The 21514-nt window shown below is 34.5% G+C and overlaps 1 protein-coding gene across 20 annotated transcripts in view; it reads right to left on the bottom strand.

The window, feature by feature from the left end:
* The window catches only part of spire1a (spire-type actin nucleation factor 1a), a 98539-nt gene that overhangs the window by 64730 nt on the left and 12295 nt on the right, over nt 1–21514 (bottom strand). For all 20 annotated transcript variants that reach the window (XR_015515972.1, XR_015515973.1, XR_015515976.1 and 17 more), the window contains exon 2: nt 20487–20518. Coding sequence is in view for 10 of the 20 variants with exons in the window: in XM_087294515.1 (XP_087150641.1) it covers nt 20487–20518 (32 nt within the window). In the remaining 10 variants the exon portion in view is untranslated. The remainder of the gene's footprint in view (nt 1–20486; nt 20519–21514) is intronic.

The raw sequence follows: 21514 nt of genomic DNA, 5'->3' as shown, positions 1-21514 counted from the left end.
GTTGCAGCCTCTTAATGCTATTGATTAAGACATTAGATTAAAGAAAAGACATCCATATGCAAAATAATGTTTCTGAGTCATTTATTTTAGTGTTATTAAATAACTGAGACCAGATTTTTCAGAGCAGAACACAGACTCTGTGATTACATTAGACATGGCATTTCAGTAAGCTGTGGTGTGGGTTTTAACAAGCTTATTCATGCTTTGTATTCTGCTGCAATGATAGTAAAGCACTGCCATGTCCGACTTGCTGTTCTCTGCACCCTCTATCACTGACACTTTAAACTCAGAATAGCTATTTTCATCAATTTGTTTATTTTTTTTAGAAAATGAATGGTCATTTTACTAGAGACCACCCTGATTTGTCAATTGGAGTTATGTGGATTAAAGTAGCTGCAGTGCTTTCCACAGATAGACTTTACTTGGGCGGGCCGCCAGGTATATTAACAGCAGCCCAAGTATATTTGGTGGACACATGAATAATACTATTATTATCATCCTTTTACACTTTTTGTACAAGTCCAAGAAAGTCAAACCTTCGAATCGATTAACCAGTGGAAAATTTTCTCTCGCTCTGCATGTTTCCTACTGCTGGTTCTGTTTGTGTGCGATCTGTCCCTCACACAGACAATTTCAGATGCTCTGTGGACCCACAGAGACGCGCTTTTTCTGCCAAAATACGACTGACCGTAGCATCTCCTAAAATGTCTGGGATTCGAGTTTTGCTTTCACTTTCTAACGTTGCCATTATTTTTATACGTTTTTGCATTACCTTTTCGCAGCTGACTGCACGCACAGTCGCGCACAGCCAAGAGAGAAACATTAATTGATTAATCATTTAATAAACGACTCAGATAAACTTTACTATACACTCAAAGAGAACAAAATGACATCTATAATGGCTGCAAAATATGTTTTAGAAATGGCTAATCAAATAATTTGCCTTATTTAAATAATCTTAAATTTTTATTCTAGTAATTATTATATATTTTTTTGCAATAATGTCTATTTTTTATTATTTTTTTCTGATATTTATTTATCATTTGCTGTATATTTTATTAATTTAATGATGTTAATATATTGCATACTTTATCTAAAATGCTTTGGCAAAACTGTAAAAGTCAAGCCAACAAAGCAACTTTAGAGAGAGAGAGAGAAAGAGAGAGAGAGAGAGAGAGAGAGAGAGAGAGAAAGAGAGAGAGAGAGAGAGAGAGAGAGAGAGCAGCTTTTACCTGTCAGTGGATGCACATGGCTCCTAAATAGCATAAGAGAAATAGTGTATGTATTTTATTTCAACAGCCCCTTTCTAACTTTAGCCAATTGAAAAGAAAAGGTGTATAACAGTGTCGTATAAATAAAAATGTAGTTTAAAAAAATCACATAATTTTTTGTTTGTCGCATGTAGTTAACCATTTTTGTACTGTGGGTAAAAGGTGTTTCAATCTGGCAACCACCACAAGTATATTTCAAACCTTATAGGGAAGCACTGAGCTGCCTAAAAAATGGATATCATTTCATTAATTATTAATATAATAATGGATTATTTGCCAGTAATACTTTAAATTTTACAGCAATTTTTAACAGTTAATGGGAAAAAAATAAAACTGAATTTTGAGGAAAATTAAAACGTATTAAAGTGTAATATAAGTCCCTACAAAAGCCAAGGGTAAACTTCATAAACTTCCCAAAGGACTTTCCAAACCATTTCCTTAGTAACATTCCATTAGCAGTTATTCATTCACCAGATAATTCACACTGTCGGAGTAATACAGTAATACTGAACTAGTATAAACTAGTATAACACTGGTAAATCTCAGCTAATTTCCATCATGATCTAAGCAAACATTCCCATCAGAGCAGGTAAATCTGAGCTGGATTTCACTTTTTCTATAAAATGACAGCGAAGCGAGAGGACAAGAGGCCTGAGGAAATGAGGAACTGCGCTGACAGAAACCAAAATCATCCCCCAACTTCATACACACACTGCAGCTCCATCACAAACAATATGAACACCCTGGTTTGACCTCTATAACAAGTTAACTATGGGTACAGCTGAAGTGAAAATTATTATTATTTATAACAAACAATTATTATTTTATAATTAAATTATAAAATATTATTGATATTTTTAATGGAGCAAAAAAATTGTGACAGTATTTCTGATAATATTTTTTTTCTTCTAAAGAAAGTCTTATTTGTTTTATTTCAGCAAGAATAAAAGCAGTTTTTAATTTTTCAAAACCATTTTAACGTCAATATAATTTGGCTACATTTTTTTTTTCGATTGTCTACAGAACAAACCACTATTATACAATAACCTGCCTAACGAACCCTGTCAGGTCTCTGAATGTCACTTTAAGCTAAATACTAGTATCTTAAAAGATTATGGGCTGTCATCGTGGCAAAAATAAAAGAAAAATCAGAAATTAGTCATTATTGGTGAAAAAAATATATTCTGCATTAAACAAAAATTGGGGAAAAATATACAGGGGGGCTAATAATTCAGGAGGGCTAATAATGCTGACTTCAATTGTACTTTGGGAGGATATTTCATTTAACTCACTATGTCCAAACTCACTGTAAAACGTGGTTGTTTTCCTTTTCCCGACCTCTATCTGTCTCACGCTGTGCAAAACAAGGAAGACACAGGCTACTGTTCTCTGAGTCCTTCTCACATGACATCACTGCTCTGAGGCAAAGATGCTTCACCATTTTCCCAGCATCATATGGAGATGAGCCACTGGAGATGAGCAGAACAACAACGTTCTTCTCTATTTTACACAAACTCTTGAGGATGAACTTGTAGATGGTTTGCTAACCATGCATAAGGATCAAAACACATGGCCCTTAATCACACCTTGAGGAACTTGGATAGATGCTTAATAATCACATGCAGATGGTAACAGTTCAATGTGTTCCCTCTACCGCCACATTCACCACCGCATTTGCAAACTGCCGTTATGGCTAAATTCATTCATTCTTCATTCATTTTCTTTCAGCTTAGTCCCTTTATTCATCAGGGATCGCCACTGCACTACAGCCAATTTAGTTTATCCAATTCACCTATACCGAATGTCTTTGGACTGTGGGGGAAACCGGAGCACCAAAAAGAAACCCACGCCAACACGGAAAGAACATGCAAGCTCCACACAAAAATGCCAGCTGACTCGAACCAGTGACCTTCTTGCTGTGTGGCGCCAGCGTTAGCCATTGAGCCACTGTGATGCCCTGTTAGACCTAAATACATTTTAATAATCCTTTTGTCCCCTGGCGGTCTCACAAGCGACGGTAGTGGTCATTTTGAAATGTCACTCACTGTATATGAATCAAATAAAACAAAGTGAGTTTGATTCTTTGTTTCAGCAATAGATAAACTACATCAATAGTGTGAAATGTAAGTTTCCACTATACTCATTACAAATAGATGACATTAGGGGGAAAACAAGCTTTATGTGATATACGGTATAGTCAACATTAGAAGTAGTTTAAATACTTTCATCAAAGCTGCCCTATATTGAACAACACAATACCTATTTTTGTCTTGAGACATTTTCAAACATGTGGACTGTTGTATACTGCTATATGAATACAATTTCAGCAGAGCTCTTTTTGAAAAGAAATCATAATTTTAGAATGATTGGGATAAATTTGTGGAGATGCATATGCATAAAATATAATCATAACCTATTGTCAAATAACAGCATATATATGAGCAATTCCAGCGTTATGGTTGTGACATTTGCAGTAAAATCTCAAAACACAAGTTTGCATAGAAAGTTTATATAAACATTATATTTAACCATCTGTTTATATTTTTCAAAAGTACTAACCACAGAGTTTTGAGATCAGAAAAATATCAATCTGTAAACATGTTTTGTACTTTAAATGAGAAAAATAAACATGCATTACGGATGTGACGAAAAAAGTATGCAAGTTCACAGTATACAACATACAGTACTTTGTAGAAATTCTGTGAATTAAACTGCACAACCCCCAAAAAACTATGCTGATCAACAGGATAAGAGTTGACTCACTATAGAACAAACATGATTGATTTTATTTTATTTATTTATTTTTTTGCATTTATGAGGAAAAAGCTTTGTTATAGATGTGACTGGTGTGAAATTGCCATTTGTGTGACTTTGGTAAATAAAGTTGTTTAAAAACATACACAGAGATATTTTTGAGTATGTCTAAAGTACTGTAAAATACTTGCTAACACAAAAATCATAAAAATGGTTACAGTATTTTGTTGGAAACTTTTTTTTTTATATAGCAAGGTTGACATTTGCTTGGAATCGCTCGTATACACACACAGACACAGACTCACAGACTCACACACACGCGCACACACACACACACACACACACACACACACACACACACACACACACACACACACACACACACACACAACACACACACACACACACACACACACACACACACACACACACACGCACACACACAATATTTATGAAAATAAATAGTCACAGTCAGAGGTGTGGGGAAAGAACAAGGAATCAATTGCAGTCAATAATGGGTATTTATTCATTATATTAAAAAAGGCAACAAAAGCAACCCCAAGGTGGAAAACATGATCTAAAAGACAAAACATAAACGTGGCTAGGCTGCCAGGACAGGTCAGACAAGGTTTAGACAAGACTTGACAAAAAAAAGAGTGGCATACGGCGTATGATGGCGTATGATGAACAACGACGACCTTTGCAACATACAGGAGAGCACATGGTACAAAAACGCAACACAAGCCATGTGCTCACGTAAAACAGGACTAGAATGTGCAGCCAACGAGAGAACTCATTAACTGTGTGATCACATAAAACATGAAATTAAAGCACATGGTGCACATAAACATGAATCACATGAATCACATGCTTAACACCACACCAACGAAAAACTAAACGCTAGACACGAGTACACGATAAATAAAAACACTTACAGTGCAACTCACACATACAACATGCATGCTCCGACCCCAGTGGCAACCAAAACCACCTAAACTGACATGCTAAGAACGAAAACACCATGCAGTGAACAGAACAACTGACATACCAGGACAAGAGCGCAAATCCCGAGCAGGTGCGGGTCACCCGGGAGCACGCACAGGCAACTGGTATTTAAGGAAAATATGAGCTGTTCAGGAATAAGGCATTAATTGGTGTCATAAAAATCACAAGTCTAATTTGATTTTAGGGCTGTGCAATTAATCAAAAATGCGGTTTCAATTTTGGCTTCTAACGATTATGAAAAATCATTAATCAATATAAACAATTATTCCATCATATACTATACGCTTTAATGGTCAAATACATGCACATTTGTGTCAGAGCGCAGTGCTTAGTGATTATTCATATTAACCCTCATTTGTGTAATAAACAAACAAGTTAAAAATCAAAAAACACATGAAAAAGAAACCATTTCAGAGCCGCACTATTCTTAAAATGACAGTGCGCAATATTCCTGCTGCTGACTGTTTTAAATGTTAATCAAACAACAGAAGGACAAAATCCCTCACTGCTCTTGACTGAAGAACTTTGGTAGCTAAAGTTTTTTTCTTACAGTGAAGATGCTTAAAGCACAGTTTAAACATAACAGATTTAATAACTCATCTCTAATAACTGATTTATTTTATCTTTGCTATGATGACAGCACATAATTTTTACTAGATATTTTTCAAGATATTAGCATTCAGCTTAAAGTGACATTCAAAGGCTTATTAGTGTAATTAGGCAAGTCAATGTATAACAGTAGTTTCTTCTGCAGACAATCAAAAATATATATTGCTTAAAGGAGCTAACAATATTGAGCTTTTAAAACAGGTTTCAAAATATTTAAACCTGTTTTTATTATAGCCGAAATAAAACAAATAAACCTTTCTCTAGAAGAAAAGATGTTATAGGAAATACTGTGAAAAAATCCTTTGTTAAACATAATTTGAGAAATATTTATATATAAAAAAAAATTACAAAAGGGCGAATAATTTTGTCCTCAACTGATAATCGTTTTGAATGATTACAATTATAACCAAAATAATTGTGATTTAGATTTTTCCCATAATCGAGCAGCCCTATTTGATTTATTGGTCAAATTGTTAATTAACACTCCCTATTAAAAGAGTTTTAAACAAATATTGATTTATCTTAAATCCACTTCAACATTGTTGGTTGGCTCCTAAGTATTCATACTCGTTTTCTACTTAAAATATTGCAGTACATTGCTGAACATTTTTTGTTTTTTTTTCGCATACGACTTCCAACCAGTGTCATATGCGGTGTAAGAACACAACGCCATTTAAGGGGCATTTAAGGACTGTGTCCCAGGAACATTGGGATCTCTGCGGTGGACTGGCACAGAGATGAACTGCTGAGAGTAAAAGAACTGATGACAAAACACTACGAGAAAGTGAATGAAACAGACAAAGCGAACGGTTACATAACAATCTGGGCTACATCCAGAGCCCTACAGCAAGGTGGACATTAGTTTCCTCAGATGAACACAGACTCACTGTCTCAAACACAGACTGACAGGGGGACGACTTGAGCTACTGTACCAACACAGGGACAAAATATCATTCCTATTCACCTCACACTGACCTTAATTGAGTTTCACAGTGGAAATGAAAGATAAAATCCCTCTGTGACTGCCCCGACGCTGTAACCTAATTTTGACATGTTTTTTAAAAATACAGTTGTTTAAATTTGCTATAAAAGAGTGTTAGGTTTCCTTTACTACACACATAATCAACCACATGAGACATTTGTAAAGTTTTCAGTTTCTGCTGTTTCACTTTAACATTACATGAATATATAATCTTCAACTACATGAATATATGGACCTAAAAGACCTTGCATTTTATTTTAATGTTATTCAACAGTTCCAAAAGATTCATATTTTCTACTTTCATTTGATTTGTACTTTCATTTATTTTAAATACAAACTTATATTACTTTATAAATCCAGAAAAAAATATTGTTGTTCAATTCTTAACTGATTAATGAAATTTGGAAACTTGGATTAATGAAAAATATTTTTGTACATACATACAGTTGAAGTCAGAATTATTAGCCCCCCTGTTTATTTTTTCCCCAAATTCTGTTTAGCATATGAGAATAAACATTTCTAAACATAACAGTTTTTATAACTCATTTCTAATAATTAATTTATTTTATCTTTGCCATGATGACAGTACTGTACATAATATTTGACTAGATGATTTTCAAGACACTTCTACACAGCTTAAAGTGACATTTAAAGGTTTAACTAGGTATAGGGTACCTGTGCATGTTAGGGTAATTAGGCAAGTTATTGTATAATGATGGTTTGTTCTGTTGACTATCGGTAAAAATATATAGCTTAAAGGGGCTAATAATATTGACCTTAAAATGTTTTTTTTTTTTTTAAATAAAAGCTGCTTTTATTTTAACCAAAAAAAAACAAAGAGTTTTTCCAGAAGAAAAAATATTATTAAATTCCTTGCTCTATTAAACATTATTTGGGAAATATTTAAAGAAGAACAACAAAATTCAAAGGGGGCTTATAATTCTAATTTCAACTGTGTGTGTCTGTGTGTGTGTGTGTGTGTGTATACCGAGACAGTACACATTACCAACCGAGCGATTCAATTCAGACGAATATCTATAAAGATAAAAGAGAAGAAGTACAAAATATAATACTTTAATGGTGTTAGTTTTAAAACATAAAAAAAAATTTAAATTAGAGAAATCCTCTGGCTGTATTGAAAACATACCGAACCATGACACCACTGTGTCGTATCGAACCGTGATTTTTGAGAACCATTATACCCCATATATATATGTATATATATATATATATATATATATATATATATATGTATATATATATATATATATATATATATATATATACATGCATGCTTACAATTTAACCATTAAACAATGTCCAGAAACATTAAAATTGGGGGAAAGAAAAACCCAGAAATATTCAAATTAAAGTTCCAATGCTGTTTAAGGGAACACATTTTCAATATATGTAATATACAATTAATATATATGAATGTATAACATTTATCTACAAATAATAAGGTATTTTAAGTAACTATCTAAACATACAGTTCTGTGGCTGCAGTCACTCTCAGCACAGCAGACAGAAAAGAGAGAGTATTAAAGAAAAAACAAACAAAGATGTTAAATCCAGAGCCCCGGTGAGCTCCATCTATCCAACGATCTGAGCCTAAACCCATTCATCTCACTTTGCTATTCACAACCCCTGAAATCCTCTGGGAAAAGATGTGATAAATTTATGAGGTTGCTTCATTGCCAAAACAGCATAAATCATCACTTTAAAGCAATTCAGTTGGTTGATTAACCATTCACTTACAGAAACTACAGGTTACAGACTCAAAAATCCACTATTCAAATCATTTTACATTAATAAATTGGTAATACTCAACAGTTTTTGTTTAATTTTAGTAACTTTTTGCAATCTAAATAGTACAATTTAATACTCAAGAGTACATAATAGTACCTAAAAAATATAAAAGTGTTCCTCTTAAAATGTTTAGGTACTAATATATACTTTTGAGGTACCAATATGGACCTTTTAAGTACAAATATGTACCTTTTAAAAGGGAACCGCCCCAGTGACAGCTCGCATACACCTTGAGTTCTAGGGGCCATTAAAAACTCAAGGTGTGCATGCATGTATTATTTTGTGAAATTATCCAAATATTGATATATCAGTTCTTGGTTCATAAGTCATGTATATAAAGGATGACGTTTACAAATTGTGAAGAATGAAACTTCATCATAGTCTAGACTGGACTTCGCACATCACTGCATTACATCACACGCTTCAGTGACCTTCATCAGCACCAAAAGCACAGCAACACAGCATTGTCTTATACATACAATGCATATATGCCTTGTTATAATTATAATGTTAAATGTGATTAAATATCAAATTAGCTCATGTTTATTTATATAGCACTTTTCACAATATGGATTGTGTCAAAGCAGCTGAACATAGTTCAAGTAAAGTCCAGAGTTGGTGTTTTGTTTAGTTTAGTTCAGAGTGGTTTAATAAATGTATTTTTGTAAATATTTCACATAGAATGATGATGATGATGATGATGATGATGATGATAACAATAACAATGACTTAAAAATGTATATAATAATAGATTTTCTATTTTGAAATAACATTTACATATTAGATTTAAGATTTTTAATATTAAAATGCTTAAACATTTTAATTAAAACAAACACTACTTTACTGACAGCAATAATAAAAAATAGGTTTTTGATAAATATATATTTTTTGGTCTATGTACGTGTATTGTGCCTTTTTCCCTATTTTTAAGATTTATTTTTGGCCTTTTTGCTATTTGCTATTAGATAGGACAGTATTTAGACAGGAAGCGAAGTTGGAGAGAGAGAGAGGGGGTAGGGTAGAGAAATGTCCTCGAGCCGGGATTCGAACACGGGACACCCTGACATGCTACTGCATCATATGTCGACGCGCTAACCACTAGGCTATTGCGACGACCTTTTTCCCTTTTTTAAGGAGTATGTAACATGCTGTTAGGCAAGAATCAATTCAGATACAAGTCTGACAATAAAGTTTGTATTGTATTTTAAACTACATTAGAATTCTAGACAGAATATTTTCAACAATAATACACTAGCAAATGTTGAAACTAACATTAACTAAATGGCTATAGAAGTATATTTTATGCATAGTTTCTGGTAATATATATATATCTGAACAAATGTGACCTTACTATAAATTATTAGAGAAAGGGTTTACGTAATTATCAGGACTGGCCCAAACAAATGGGTCAAGAACATGCCTTTATTTTTGGTTCTGTAACTGTGTGAACCAGCTGAACTACAGATAATCAGAAAAAGCACAAGACAAAGTCCTAAATAAGACCATCGTGTTTCTTGAGGCTTATTACGCGTGTAAAAAAATGATGGTTGTGCGTAAATTGGCTCTAAATGCGAATGGGAAAATGATGGTTGTGCGTCAAGGCTGTATGTGACCGAGCTGAAGTACTCACACATTTTACCTCATCCTTACACGCAAACACACACATACACACAGTCAGCTGAGCTGGGAAAGTTATGCAGTGAGGTGAAAGAAACAGGCTTTGTGCAGTGATAAAGAAAACCTCCGGGGATTAAACCACGAGAGCATCTAGACCACAACTAACGAATGAGTTCTCCAATAAAAAAAATTAGAGGGACGAGGTGTTTTCAGAAAAGGATTGTAAAACCCTGTTGGGGTTTGAAGTATTCTGGGAATTTACAGAAGTCTAAACAGGTGTTTAACAGACTTCCACCATTCAACCCATCACCCAAATCATGTCTAAAGCTCAAAGTTTTCTTCATTTAACATTTTTATAATGCTGTGCATTTGAATGTGCTTTTTAAAAGCATCCACAAAGACAGGTATTAGACACCTAGTGCCCTAAAAAAAACATCATCCACAAAAAATCTATATATAAGTGGATGGGGTAATAGGAAGAATACCAATAAGCAAATATTGAATTTATCTAATCTTTGTTGTGTTGAAGGAAAACTGCTCCAAAAAGGTAAACGTTATGTTTGTCATCAAACTAGAGAAAGTCTGAACCCAAAGTGTGTTAGGAAGTCAGCAGAGGTGAACTTTGGAGGACATTTTCTGCAGATAGAGTTCATCAGAAGCTCATTCAGCAACATGCGGTTCCTTCCGCACGTGACATTAGCTATGGTTCCATTCAAAATTGTGAATTAAATTGATGCACAAAACTGGAATATCGCATAAAATATGTGCGAGTAAAGCATCGTTTCCATCCATCTGAGTCAAAGAGAACAAATTTGTCACTTCCTAAATTAACTGGCGCCAAATATCAACAGTAAAAACTGATTTATTGAGGTTGGAGAAGCTTTGTGAATCTTTTCCTTTTTAATGAACTACTTGCGGCTAAGACAATGTGCTGACACACAATGAACGTGTGAAGGCCTGAGATGCGGAGCACAGATACTCTTGACAGATCTTGAGGTAATTATATATAATTACACTTATACTGATAGGTTAAGGCACTTTAGAATGACCAAAACAACATTTCAGATGTTTTACAGTGTGCTCAGCCTGCTGGTTTGTCCATTCACAGACATTATCATCATCACATGAACCCTTATAACAAAATCACATGACTTTTTTTAATGTGCATACTGGAATTTGTTCGATAAAAGTGGTTTTCTTATCAAATAAAATGTTTGTCCTATTCAGTTATGCGTATGCATATTTCATGGGCATTTCCAAAACTTATGCACATTTTGGCGTCTCAAAAAACATTTTTTTATTCGCATATCCAAAATGCACATAAAAATAGGTGGATGGAGATATCCAGCTACTGTCTGCTGTCACACAGCAAACAAGGTAAAGCAGCTCCTTGAAGCAGCTTCTATAACTTCCAACTCCACTGTAAAAAGAATGCTTCAGTCATAACAGTAGTATCTCACTCGGGACAGGTATATGACCTGTAGTGTTAAGAAACTCTCATTAAGAGGTCTGATAATCCCCTTTTAGCCACTGGACTGAATCTTGGGCTTAATCTTCTTGGTCTCTGCACCTTGGGGAAGAAAACACGGTGATCCTTACAAATTTTTTTTTTTTTTTTAACTTTTTATTTAAGATTTTTCTATATATTTATTTTACAGAACAACCCCTTCCCCAAAAATTTTTACCCCTTACACACGAGGGGGTACCTAAAAAAATAAATAAATAAAAATAATGAAATTATAATAATAATAAAAAATAAAGAAGAAAATAAAAAAATTTAAATAAAAGGTGTTGCCATCATAATTACTTTCCAGGGGATACATCTGTACATCAAGTTACATTGTATTGCATAGTAGTTACATCAAATAACAGTCATGTTAAGGTGAGGTTAAGCAATCTCTAAATATACATATCCAAATATGTCGTAATACTTTTCCACCTCCTTAGAAAAATATCAGTTTTCATCTGTAGACATGCAGTCATTTTTTCCATTATATAGACCTGTTTAAGTCTCTGAATCCACTGAGACACTTTTGGAGAACTTTCTTCCATCCAATGTACTGTTATCATTTTTTTGCAACCAGTAATAATATCCTTAGGACAAATCTTGCTTCCTTATCAAACATCTCTTTGGGCAGTGCTCCCAGTAAACACACAACTGGATCGAGGGGTATCTCCCTATCTAATATATTATCTATTTCTTTTTTAACATTTTTCCAAAACTCTTGAATCGTAGGACAGTTCCAAAAAATGTGGGTATGGACTCCAATTTTACCACATTTTCTCCAACATAAAGCTTCCGATGGTCCTTTTACGTATGTAGAAATTACAAAAGGAGTATTAAAGTACCTCATTTTTACTTTCCAATCAAATTCTTTCCACAATTGACTATTAATTCCTTTATGACATCCTTCACATAACTCAGTCCAGACCTCATCCTCGATTATGGTATTTAGTTCTAGTTCCCATTTTCCTTTAACGTGATCGGTATTTTGTACAGTATTATTTAGTAATCTTTTGTATAAATGGGAGACATGATTTTTAGCTGGAGTGTTTTTTTTCTGTAATATTTATGAAGTATTCCTCTATTTTATTTGGTTCTTGCATGATTAGAGCTTTTTCTTTATGGTTTTTAATGTAATGTCTTATTTGGAAGAACCTATACATATCTTTTGGTGAAATATTAAATTGTTCTTGGAGTTGTGAGAATGATTTAATTTCTTTTCCAACGAATAACTGATTTATTGTTATAAGACCTTTATCTGCCCATATTCTAAATCCACCATCCCACACAGATGGGAGAAACTCAATGTTTCCTACTATAGGCATGGCCCTGGATATAGATTCTGGACCCCCAAACATTTTTTTTATTTTATTCCAAATTTTTAGAGTATGTTTTATCCATTGGTTATCTATTTTAATTTTTGGAGCCTGTTTTACATTTATAAAAGGTAGAACGGACAGTGATGTCTCTTTTATTGTGCTTTGTTCAATTTCGACGATCCTTACAAATTTACAATGAGCTGTCAAAATCAACATCAGAATCTTTCATCCCTCTGTGCTTGTCAGTAAAAAAAAAAAACATTTAAATGATTAATTGGTGGATGTGAATCGAGGGAATGAGAAGGAACTTGGAAACCGAGTCTGATTTTGATGGAGTGGGTTTGTTTTTAACTGAAGGTCCCTGGTGAGAAGCCAAGGCATCTAAATGTGATTGCTATTCCCCTATTTATAAAGCACAGAGTCCTGCCAGTAGTACTGAGTTAATGGGGAAAATCGGGTCAGCTTGTTTCATTGTGTCCCAGGAATTGCCAAAGGCCAGAGAGGGCCGGATGGAGCCCAACAGAGCACACTTCCCCAATCAACACCACTTTGAGGATAGGTCAATATGATTCGGGATTGACAAATCACACTTAAGTGTTTACTAATGATAAATAACTTGCAGGTCATTTTAAGAGAGCGATTATGGATGCGTGTTAAAGCTGAATATACAGTTGAAGTCAGAATTATTAGCCCCCTGTTTATTTTTTCTCCAATTTCTGTTAACAGAGATTTTTTTCAACACATTTTTAAAAACAATAGTTTAAATAAATAATTTCTAATAACTGATTTATTTTATCTTTGCCATGATGACAGTAAAAAATATTTTACTAGATATTTTTCAAGACACTTCTATACACAACCACAAAGTGACATTTAAAGGCTTAACTAGGATAATTAGGTTAACTAAGCAGGTTTGGGTAATTAGGCATGTTATTGTATGAACATGGTTTGTTCTGTGGACTAGCAAAAAATATATAGCTTAAAGGGGCTAATAATTATGACCTTAAAATGTTTTTTTAAGACTTTCTCCAGAAGAAAAAATATCAGACATACTGTGAAAATTCCTTTGCTCTATTAAATATTATTTGGGAAATAATTCAAAAAGAAAAAAAAAAGAAAAAAAAATCAAAGGGGGTTTAATAATTTAAATTTTAACTGTCTGTTGCATCACTCATTGGTGTATAAGAGTTCCCTCTTCATCAAAGTGTTTTTTAAAGGTTCAGGACACCCTGGAGAACTTTTTTTTATCTTTTTAACAGATTTGTGTGTGTTGAGCATCAGCTAAGACAATGTTAGCACCTGTCAGCTTTAATTGTGGGGAAAACTGGATAATTTTGAGCTTTTGTCAGCTAATTTCAGCTTCCGGGTTTAAAATGATTTTGGGGCGGGATCAAAATCGGCGACGTAGCGAAGTACCACAAGTGCAATGATGATGCGTCGGTTTCTCATTATTATTCAAAGCGGAATTTCCTTATCCTATGAGAAGAGCCGGCTGCTTAATTATTCATGAGAGCATGACAGCACGCGCTTTCGGAAGGCAAGGCAGACGCAGACCTGCCAGACCAGTGCCAAGCTCAAGCTGTGAGACACGGACCCACGGGCACGCAGTAGCCATTTATGAAGGCTCGTATGTGTTTGTTTCCATAATCCACGGGGTTTGTTGCATGTTTTTCCCTGCGATCCTGTCAGGGCTGATCATACAGCAAAGCTGTGTGTGTGATGCAAGCATTTTTGTCGGGAGAGCAGTACGAGAATTGGAGAATGGCGGATGTTGTCTTGTATCAGGTCAGGAGACCTGCTGCACTGAGTCTGCATTTAGATCTATGATTCAGACCCAGGGATTGAGGGAGAAGTCCTCATTTATAGTGTTTACATGAACACACTTATCTTTATAATGATATAAATTGTGGTTGTCTGTATATGAAATTACGAATAACAAATGTAGCAGGGCATTAAATTACTATTTATTTCTTTGCATTTTATCTTTGTAAACTATAAACTCATGCGTCTCCTCACGGTTTGTCTCAATTTGTGAGCTAACTGACATCAACAGTTGTTTGCTCCCCTCCTTCTCCCCTGCTGGCCCCGCCCACTCCTGCCCTATGCTCGCGGAGCTCCACGCCCAATAATCATGCATCTTTTGAAAAAATTCTGAAGTAGACTTTAACCCCTGTGGGGGGTGTCATGGCCCTTTAAGGCAGCGGAAAAGATTTGATCTTCGTTGGGCCAGTGACATTAGGCCAATGTTACTATTAGCAAAAATTAAATCAATTTTAAAAATATATAAATAAAGCTAAAATAAAGTTTACATTTTACAAAAAAACTAAATACTTAAAAAAAATTGAATAATGCAGTGCTTCTCACATATAAACTTTATACTTGGGCGGGCCACCCAGGTATATTAACAGCCGCCCAAGTACATTTAGTGACACTTTTTTTTTTTTTTTACTATTATGATCATCCTTCTACAATTTTGTATCTGCTCAATATGACCAAACATCCACAATCGGTAAATTAGTGGAAAATCTTCTCTTGTTTAACCATTTCGTTCTGTGTACGTGAGACCTGTCAACACTCCCACAATCTCACGTGCTCTGCAGACCTACAGATGTGCTCCTTTTTAGGGCTAAAAAATAAAAAAATTAATTAGATTAAAAAATCTGTCCGTCCCGGGTTCTAAATCTAAAAAATGTTCAAGAATCAACTTTTGCTTTCGCTTTCTAAAGCTTGTTCTAAAACTTAAAGTATTTGTTCTCGATCACTAGGCAAGACATTATGATGCTGCCTTTAGGAGGCCTGTTTGAAACCAGATCTTTAAGAAGACATCTGCATGGAAAAACTGCTATTAGGTCAGACTGCTGGGTGGGTAGCCTTGGTCTGAGACACAGCCAGATGGGGCTGTGGATGTGGCGAGTCAAGCAAACAGCAGTTCACCAATATTTCAGCTTAACTTGGCCATGAGGGCGAGGTCTTAAACATGCAACATCATATGATCACTGAGAGAGAGAGAGAGAGAGAGAGAGAGAGAGAGAGAGAGAGGTGCAGTAGCAGAGTACACACACACACACTCTTTATATAGAGAAGGCCGCCTCCGCCCAAAGCACTGATCTAACATGAAAGTGTACACATAAAGCATTATGTACAAAGGAACAGTGTCATCATTTACTCGTCATGTCATTACAAACCTGTATGACTTTCTTTCTTATTTTTTGAAACACAAAAGGAGATTTTTGGAGGAATGTGAATATCGCTCTTTTGGAACTTAGAATCATGAACTGTTCTCTAAGGCCTGCTCTAGGGTTGTAACAATATACCGGTATGACGGTTTACCACGATTTGAACGTGCACGATTATCATACCATGAACAATTGCATATCAACGGTTTTAACCCTTAAAGACCGAGACAGCCGCCCGCGGCTAAAAATAAGTATTGCTCTTAAATGTTTAATAACTTTTGATCCGCTGATCCGATTCATACAATTCAAAGATTGGCATAAAGAAGAGAATCTCAGCTTTCCAGTGCTGTATCACATAACATTCGCGGACTTTCAGAGGCTCCGGAATCAGTGCGGTTACGTCATCAACATTTGACAACGCTGATTTGACAAAGAAACGCTCGTCACTGTGTCTCCGGACAAACCAGACATGATACATTGATGCATTGTCCCTCCTCCATGCCCAGATTGGTTCAAACTCGCTATATCACAACCAATAAGCATAGGTTTCGCTTTTGTTTGTGGACCAACACTGAGCTTTTTGAACAACACGGAATGAGAGATAGGCATACATTTATGCGCGGCTAAATAAAACGCAAAAAAAAAGTTTTGCATGAAATAATTCTCATACTAAGTACTTTTGCATGCACAGCAGCACAGAAACATGACAAAACAGTGACACAGCAAAGACGAACTGCTGCTCTCGCTGTTTTCAAAAGACGCAAATGAAGGTGCAGCTGTTTGTCTGCATTGCAGACAACCATATCCAAATCCATAGACAACCATATCCATGCTGGCACATAAAACCTAAGGATGTTCCATATTGAATCTAGTTTCGTTATGTAACTATTTATAGTATAGTAAATATTTATATCTATTTTTACTGAGGATTCGCACCATGTTTATTTGGACTTTATTTGGACTTTGACACATTATTTATTATTTTCTTATTTTTATTTGTTCATTGTAAGTGGTGTTGTTTATAGTAACTAAAAATATATTATTTGGAAAAAGTCAAATTTGCTTCACTGTTCTATTATTTTGTAACATACCGTATACCGCGAAACCGTCAAACCGTGGTATTGTTTTAGACGATTATCATACCGTGAAAAATTAATACCGTTACAACCCTAGCCTGCTCACAAGATGTTTACAACAAAAATATATACAAATCCCATCATCCGAATGTATCAAAACGATATTTGTAAATGGATCATTGAATCGCTGACTCAAATGATCAGTTCAAAAAAAGAGATCCATTCAAGAGGTAAACTCTTGCAGAATTGATCTGAGAAACAACATATAAGACACCAAATAACAATTTATGATTATTTCTCTGAAACAAAAAGGGGGATATTTGTAAGAATGTGAACGTGGCTGTTTTGGAACTTTAAAGGGTCATGAACTTGTACCGTTCTTTGAGGCCTGCTTACACGATGGTTACACCAAAAATATATACAAAACAGAAGTAACAGGTTTTTTTCTAAATTGATCTGAATGATATTTGTGAATCAATAACTGAATCACTGACTCAAATGATTTGATCAGAAAGAGATTCATCAGAGTTGATCTGAGAAACAAAAACTGTTCTGCCTAATTTGAAACCATTTTAAATGGGTGTTTTTGGTTGTTTTTTTACTATGGTGTACAAATAAATGTCAATTAATATCATATTTTTGTGATGGCATTTGCTCACGCTCTGATTGTCAGGAAAACAGCAGTATTGCTTGTATGATTTTATTTTATTATATTTGAATTTACAAACAGAATCTTATCAGGGATATTGCAGGGGAGAAAAGAAGTCCTCAATAATGTCTGCATCAAAATATAATTACATTATTTTTTGCAGAACATAAACAATTTTAGTTTTAATTGTAGTAAAAAGATTTTTAACACAATGCTGTCTTCTGGTAACATGTAATGCAGTAAATACCAATTTATGATACTTTCACGGTGCATTTACATCCTTTAAAATGTTAAAACACAAGGTCTGTCGCAATAATAAATAAATTGACTTGTAGCTTAATACATGCCATGACCTGAATAATATTTGGTCACAAAATATGTAATGGGCAGAAATATTTTAGCTGCATCTCATCTAATCTGCTTGAGAAGCCGGCGGGTTCAGGGAACTTCTTTACTACAGAAAAGATAAATGTTCAGATTTTCATGAAAACTGCTGACGGTTTGAAAGTCATCGTCCAAACGAGCTCTGCTGCAGCTCACCTCCATAAAAGTACAAAATATATTCACAAATACTGGTAAAGCTCTAATACAAGGACATTTAGACTCAACATCACCAATGTCAAAGCTTATATTAGGACATACTTATTAAACACCACACAACAGAATTTTATTAACATTAAGAATTTAAATGTTTTTGTTCCTTAAAAGTGTTTATGTCTATTATACTATCATTTTACTGTTGCATCATAATTATTCAGTGGCAAAAAATGCTCTAAAAAGAGAAATTCCAAGAGAAATTTTGGATTAAAGTCAAGTCTGGAACAGATTCACAGATGTACTATTAACACAAGGCATCGTCTTTTTTAAAGAGTCAGTTTAAAAGTGCTTTATAGGCTTCATTATTCAGTGGAAATTGAACTGAATATTTCCAGAATTGTCACCATTGTGTGACAAACGTCAGTTTTTTAGATTTCAACCTGTCCCATTCCTATGTGTCCCAAATTACAGAGTTTCTGGAACAAAATATTCCAAGTTTTTCCAGATACATTAAGACATTCTATTTGAACCAGATCCTAAATTAATTATATTTGGAGTTTCCAAAGAATTTTTGAGACTTGCATTGGTACAACAACAGTTCGTTTCATGTGGGTTGATCTCTGCCAAAAAACGTATCCTTTTGTTTTGAAAAAAAAAAAGAAGACCCAACTCTTAATTTATGGCTGACAGAGTTAATGGTACATTACATCTGGAACAAAATCAGGCATACCCTAATAGACAAAACTTTGTAAAAATCAGTTCCCCTTTTATTTCCTTTTAACAAACTTGTGCTTAATATGTATACAATGCCTTTAGTACCTACTTTTACCATTTCATGGTTGGTTGTTGGTTGGGGAAAGTTTGTTTAATATTTTTTTAATTATTATTTTTATGACTGTTTGTTGTTTTTTCGTTTTTTTTAATTGTCTAATTGTTAAAATGTAAGTTTTATGTTTGTATTTTTTTTTAAAATATATATATTTATAAGTGAATGTCTGCAAAAATTTCTAAAATATTGAAACTATAAAATGCTCTAAAAATGACATTAACGTCCCTTATCACAAAAATTTCTGTGGGGATACATCACGCACACAACAAAACTTTTTTATTGTGAAAAGCATAACCGTCCCTCATGTTAAATGCATGGAAAAGAGTAACAATTTTACAAAACTTAATGCATAAAGTAAGTAGCAACTTTACACAAAATGAGAGGGTGAATTTCAAATATAGCCAAAATCACTTAGACATAATCTCTTATTAATTGAAAGCTGTCACACTCCTCATAAATGTTTACAAAATGGCTTATCTGTGCTATGCATCGCCCTTATCGGAAATAAGATAGTGTTTGTGTGCAGATGAGGCAGAGCCCTGCTGTTTTGCTCTCTGAATATCCTCCCATTCACAGTCACGAGTCTACCATCCAGTGCTCGCTTGATAATCTGCTTCAGAGAAGGCTTGAATGCAAGCATGCACAGCCGCATGTGTTTTTCTGTTTGTGTGTGTGTGTGTGTGTGTGGGGGGGCGAGAGCTTGCATGTGTGCATCCCCTCTGTGGACCCATCTGTTACCGCTGAGGGCATTTTAAAATCTATCACATTCAGCCAAGAGATTTCAGATAAAACATTTTAGCATCATATATATATATATATATATATATATATATATATATATATATATATATATATATATATATATATATATATATATACACGTGCAGCACTCTCTTTGTTTACAAAATGAATAGGCAGTAAATGCGTCTCGTCCTGACCAAGTCAGACGGTAGGAGATCTCTTGGTGGTGAAAAGCTTGGGAAAACTATTTCCGAATGGATTACAGCAAAGCTTTGGCTACTTCCCAGGGTGGCAGGGAGCGATAGAGACCAAAAACACTGAATCTTTGAGATCTACACTGCTGTCAGGCCAACAAAGAAGAAACAGCTAATGAATACCATCAAAACAATGAGGTTGCCACAGATGCGGGGACTCCCAAAAAACCACTCACACCTAATTCACACAGCCGAAACCTTCAGAAGCCAAACAAACAGCAGAAAACTGGGTTTTTTCCTCAGGATGCCTTGTCAAGCTGATTGCCATTGCCAAATATAGCAACAGAATGAGTCATTTTTCACAAAAGTCAAAAACCAGTCTGGCACCTCAACAAAGCGAAAAGAATGACTCACCTCTATTGATGAGCTGGGCGGTGTGTGCTTATCTGTAAATGGGAAAAGAACAAAAAGTAAAACATCAGACATTAAAAATCCCACTTAATGTTTTCAAATCACATAAATCAAAACATTTGGATTTCATAGACGTTACAATACAAATAACTCTAATAAACATGTCAATTATCTTAAAAAAGACTTTTCGATATGAAGGTGGTTGTTATTGGTGCATTTCTAAAAGTTATTGTCATGTTTTTCCTGGTTGGTTGCCTGATGAGGTTTGGGTTACTATATGATAATAACATGTCACGGTTAATAATATAATCAAGGGCTTGCAAGCTGAGACTGCATGCGGTTGTTGCTAGATCGCATATGGTTGCAGATGAAAGTTAACAAAATTATTTATATTATTTATAACTTTTGGCATTTATTGTATTTTATTAACGTCTACCCACACAACAACCCTAAACCCATGAGACGATAACCATTTTTTTTCTTTTTTTTTTGATTGAAAGATTTACAATGACAGAACAGTGGTATAGGTGTTTCATGTCATCATATACAATAATATAGCCATCTATTATACAATCGCCCATCGACTGGTAATTCAAGTCTTTAGTGAAGGGTAAAATTAGCAAAAAAATAAATGAATTAAAATTAAAATTGAATAAAAAGTAGTCTTTCAAGATACATTCTCCAAAAACTCCCATAGAGGATTCCACTATACGCCAGAAATCATCAGATTTCTGACGCAAGTCATAAGTCAGTTTTTCCAAGGATAAGAAAATGGCAATCTGATTTATCCGCATAATGACAGAGGGAATGTTAGGAGAGGACCACAACAAAAGAATACATTTTCTTGCAAGATATGTACAAAAGTGTAACAGATTATAGTCCAGGGCTGCGTCCGAAACCGCATACTTCCATACTATATAGTAGGCTAAAATCAGTATGCAAGCCGAGTAGTATGTCCGAATTCATAGAATTCGAAAATCAGAATGCGAGAAGTACCCGGATGACTTACTACTTCCGGCGAGATTCTGGAG

The sequence above is a fragment of the Danio rerio genome, chromosome 19 (genome assembly GCF_052040795.2).
Source record: "Danio rerio strain M-AB ecotype USA chromosome 19, GRCz13ab, whole genome shotgun sequence".
Classification (NCBI taxonomy): domain Eukaryota; kingdom Metazoa; phylum Chordata; class Actinopteri; order Cypriniformes; family Danionidae; genus Danio; species Danio rerio.
Note: the sequence above shows the minus strand (reverse complement) of the source record. Positions and strands in the feature narration are given on the sequence as shown.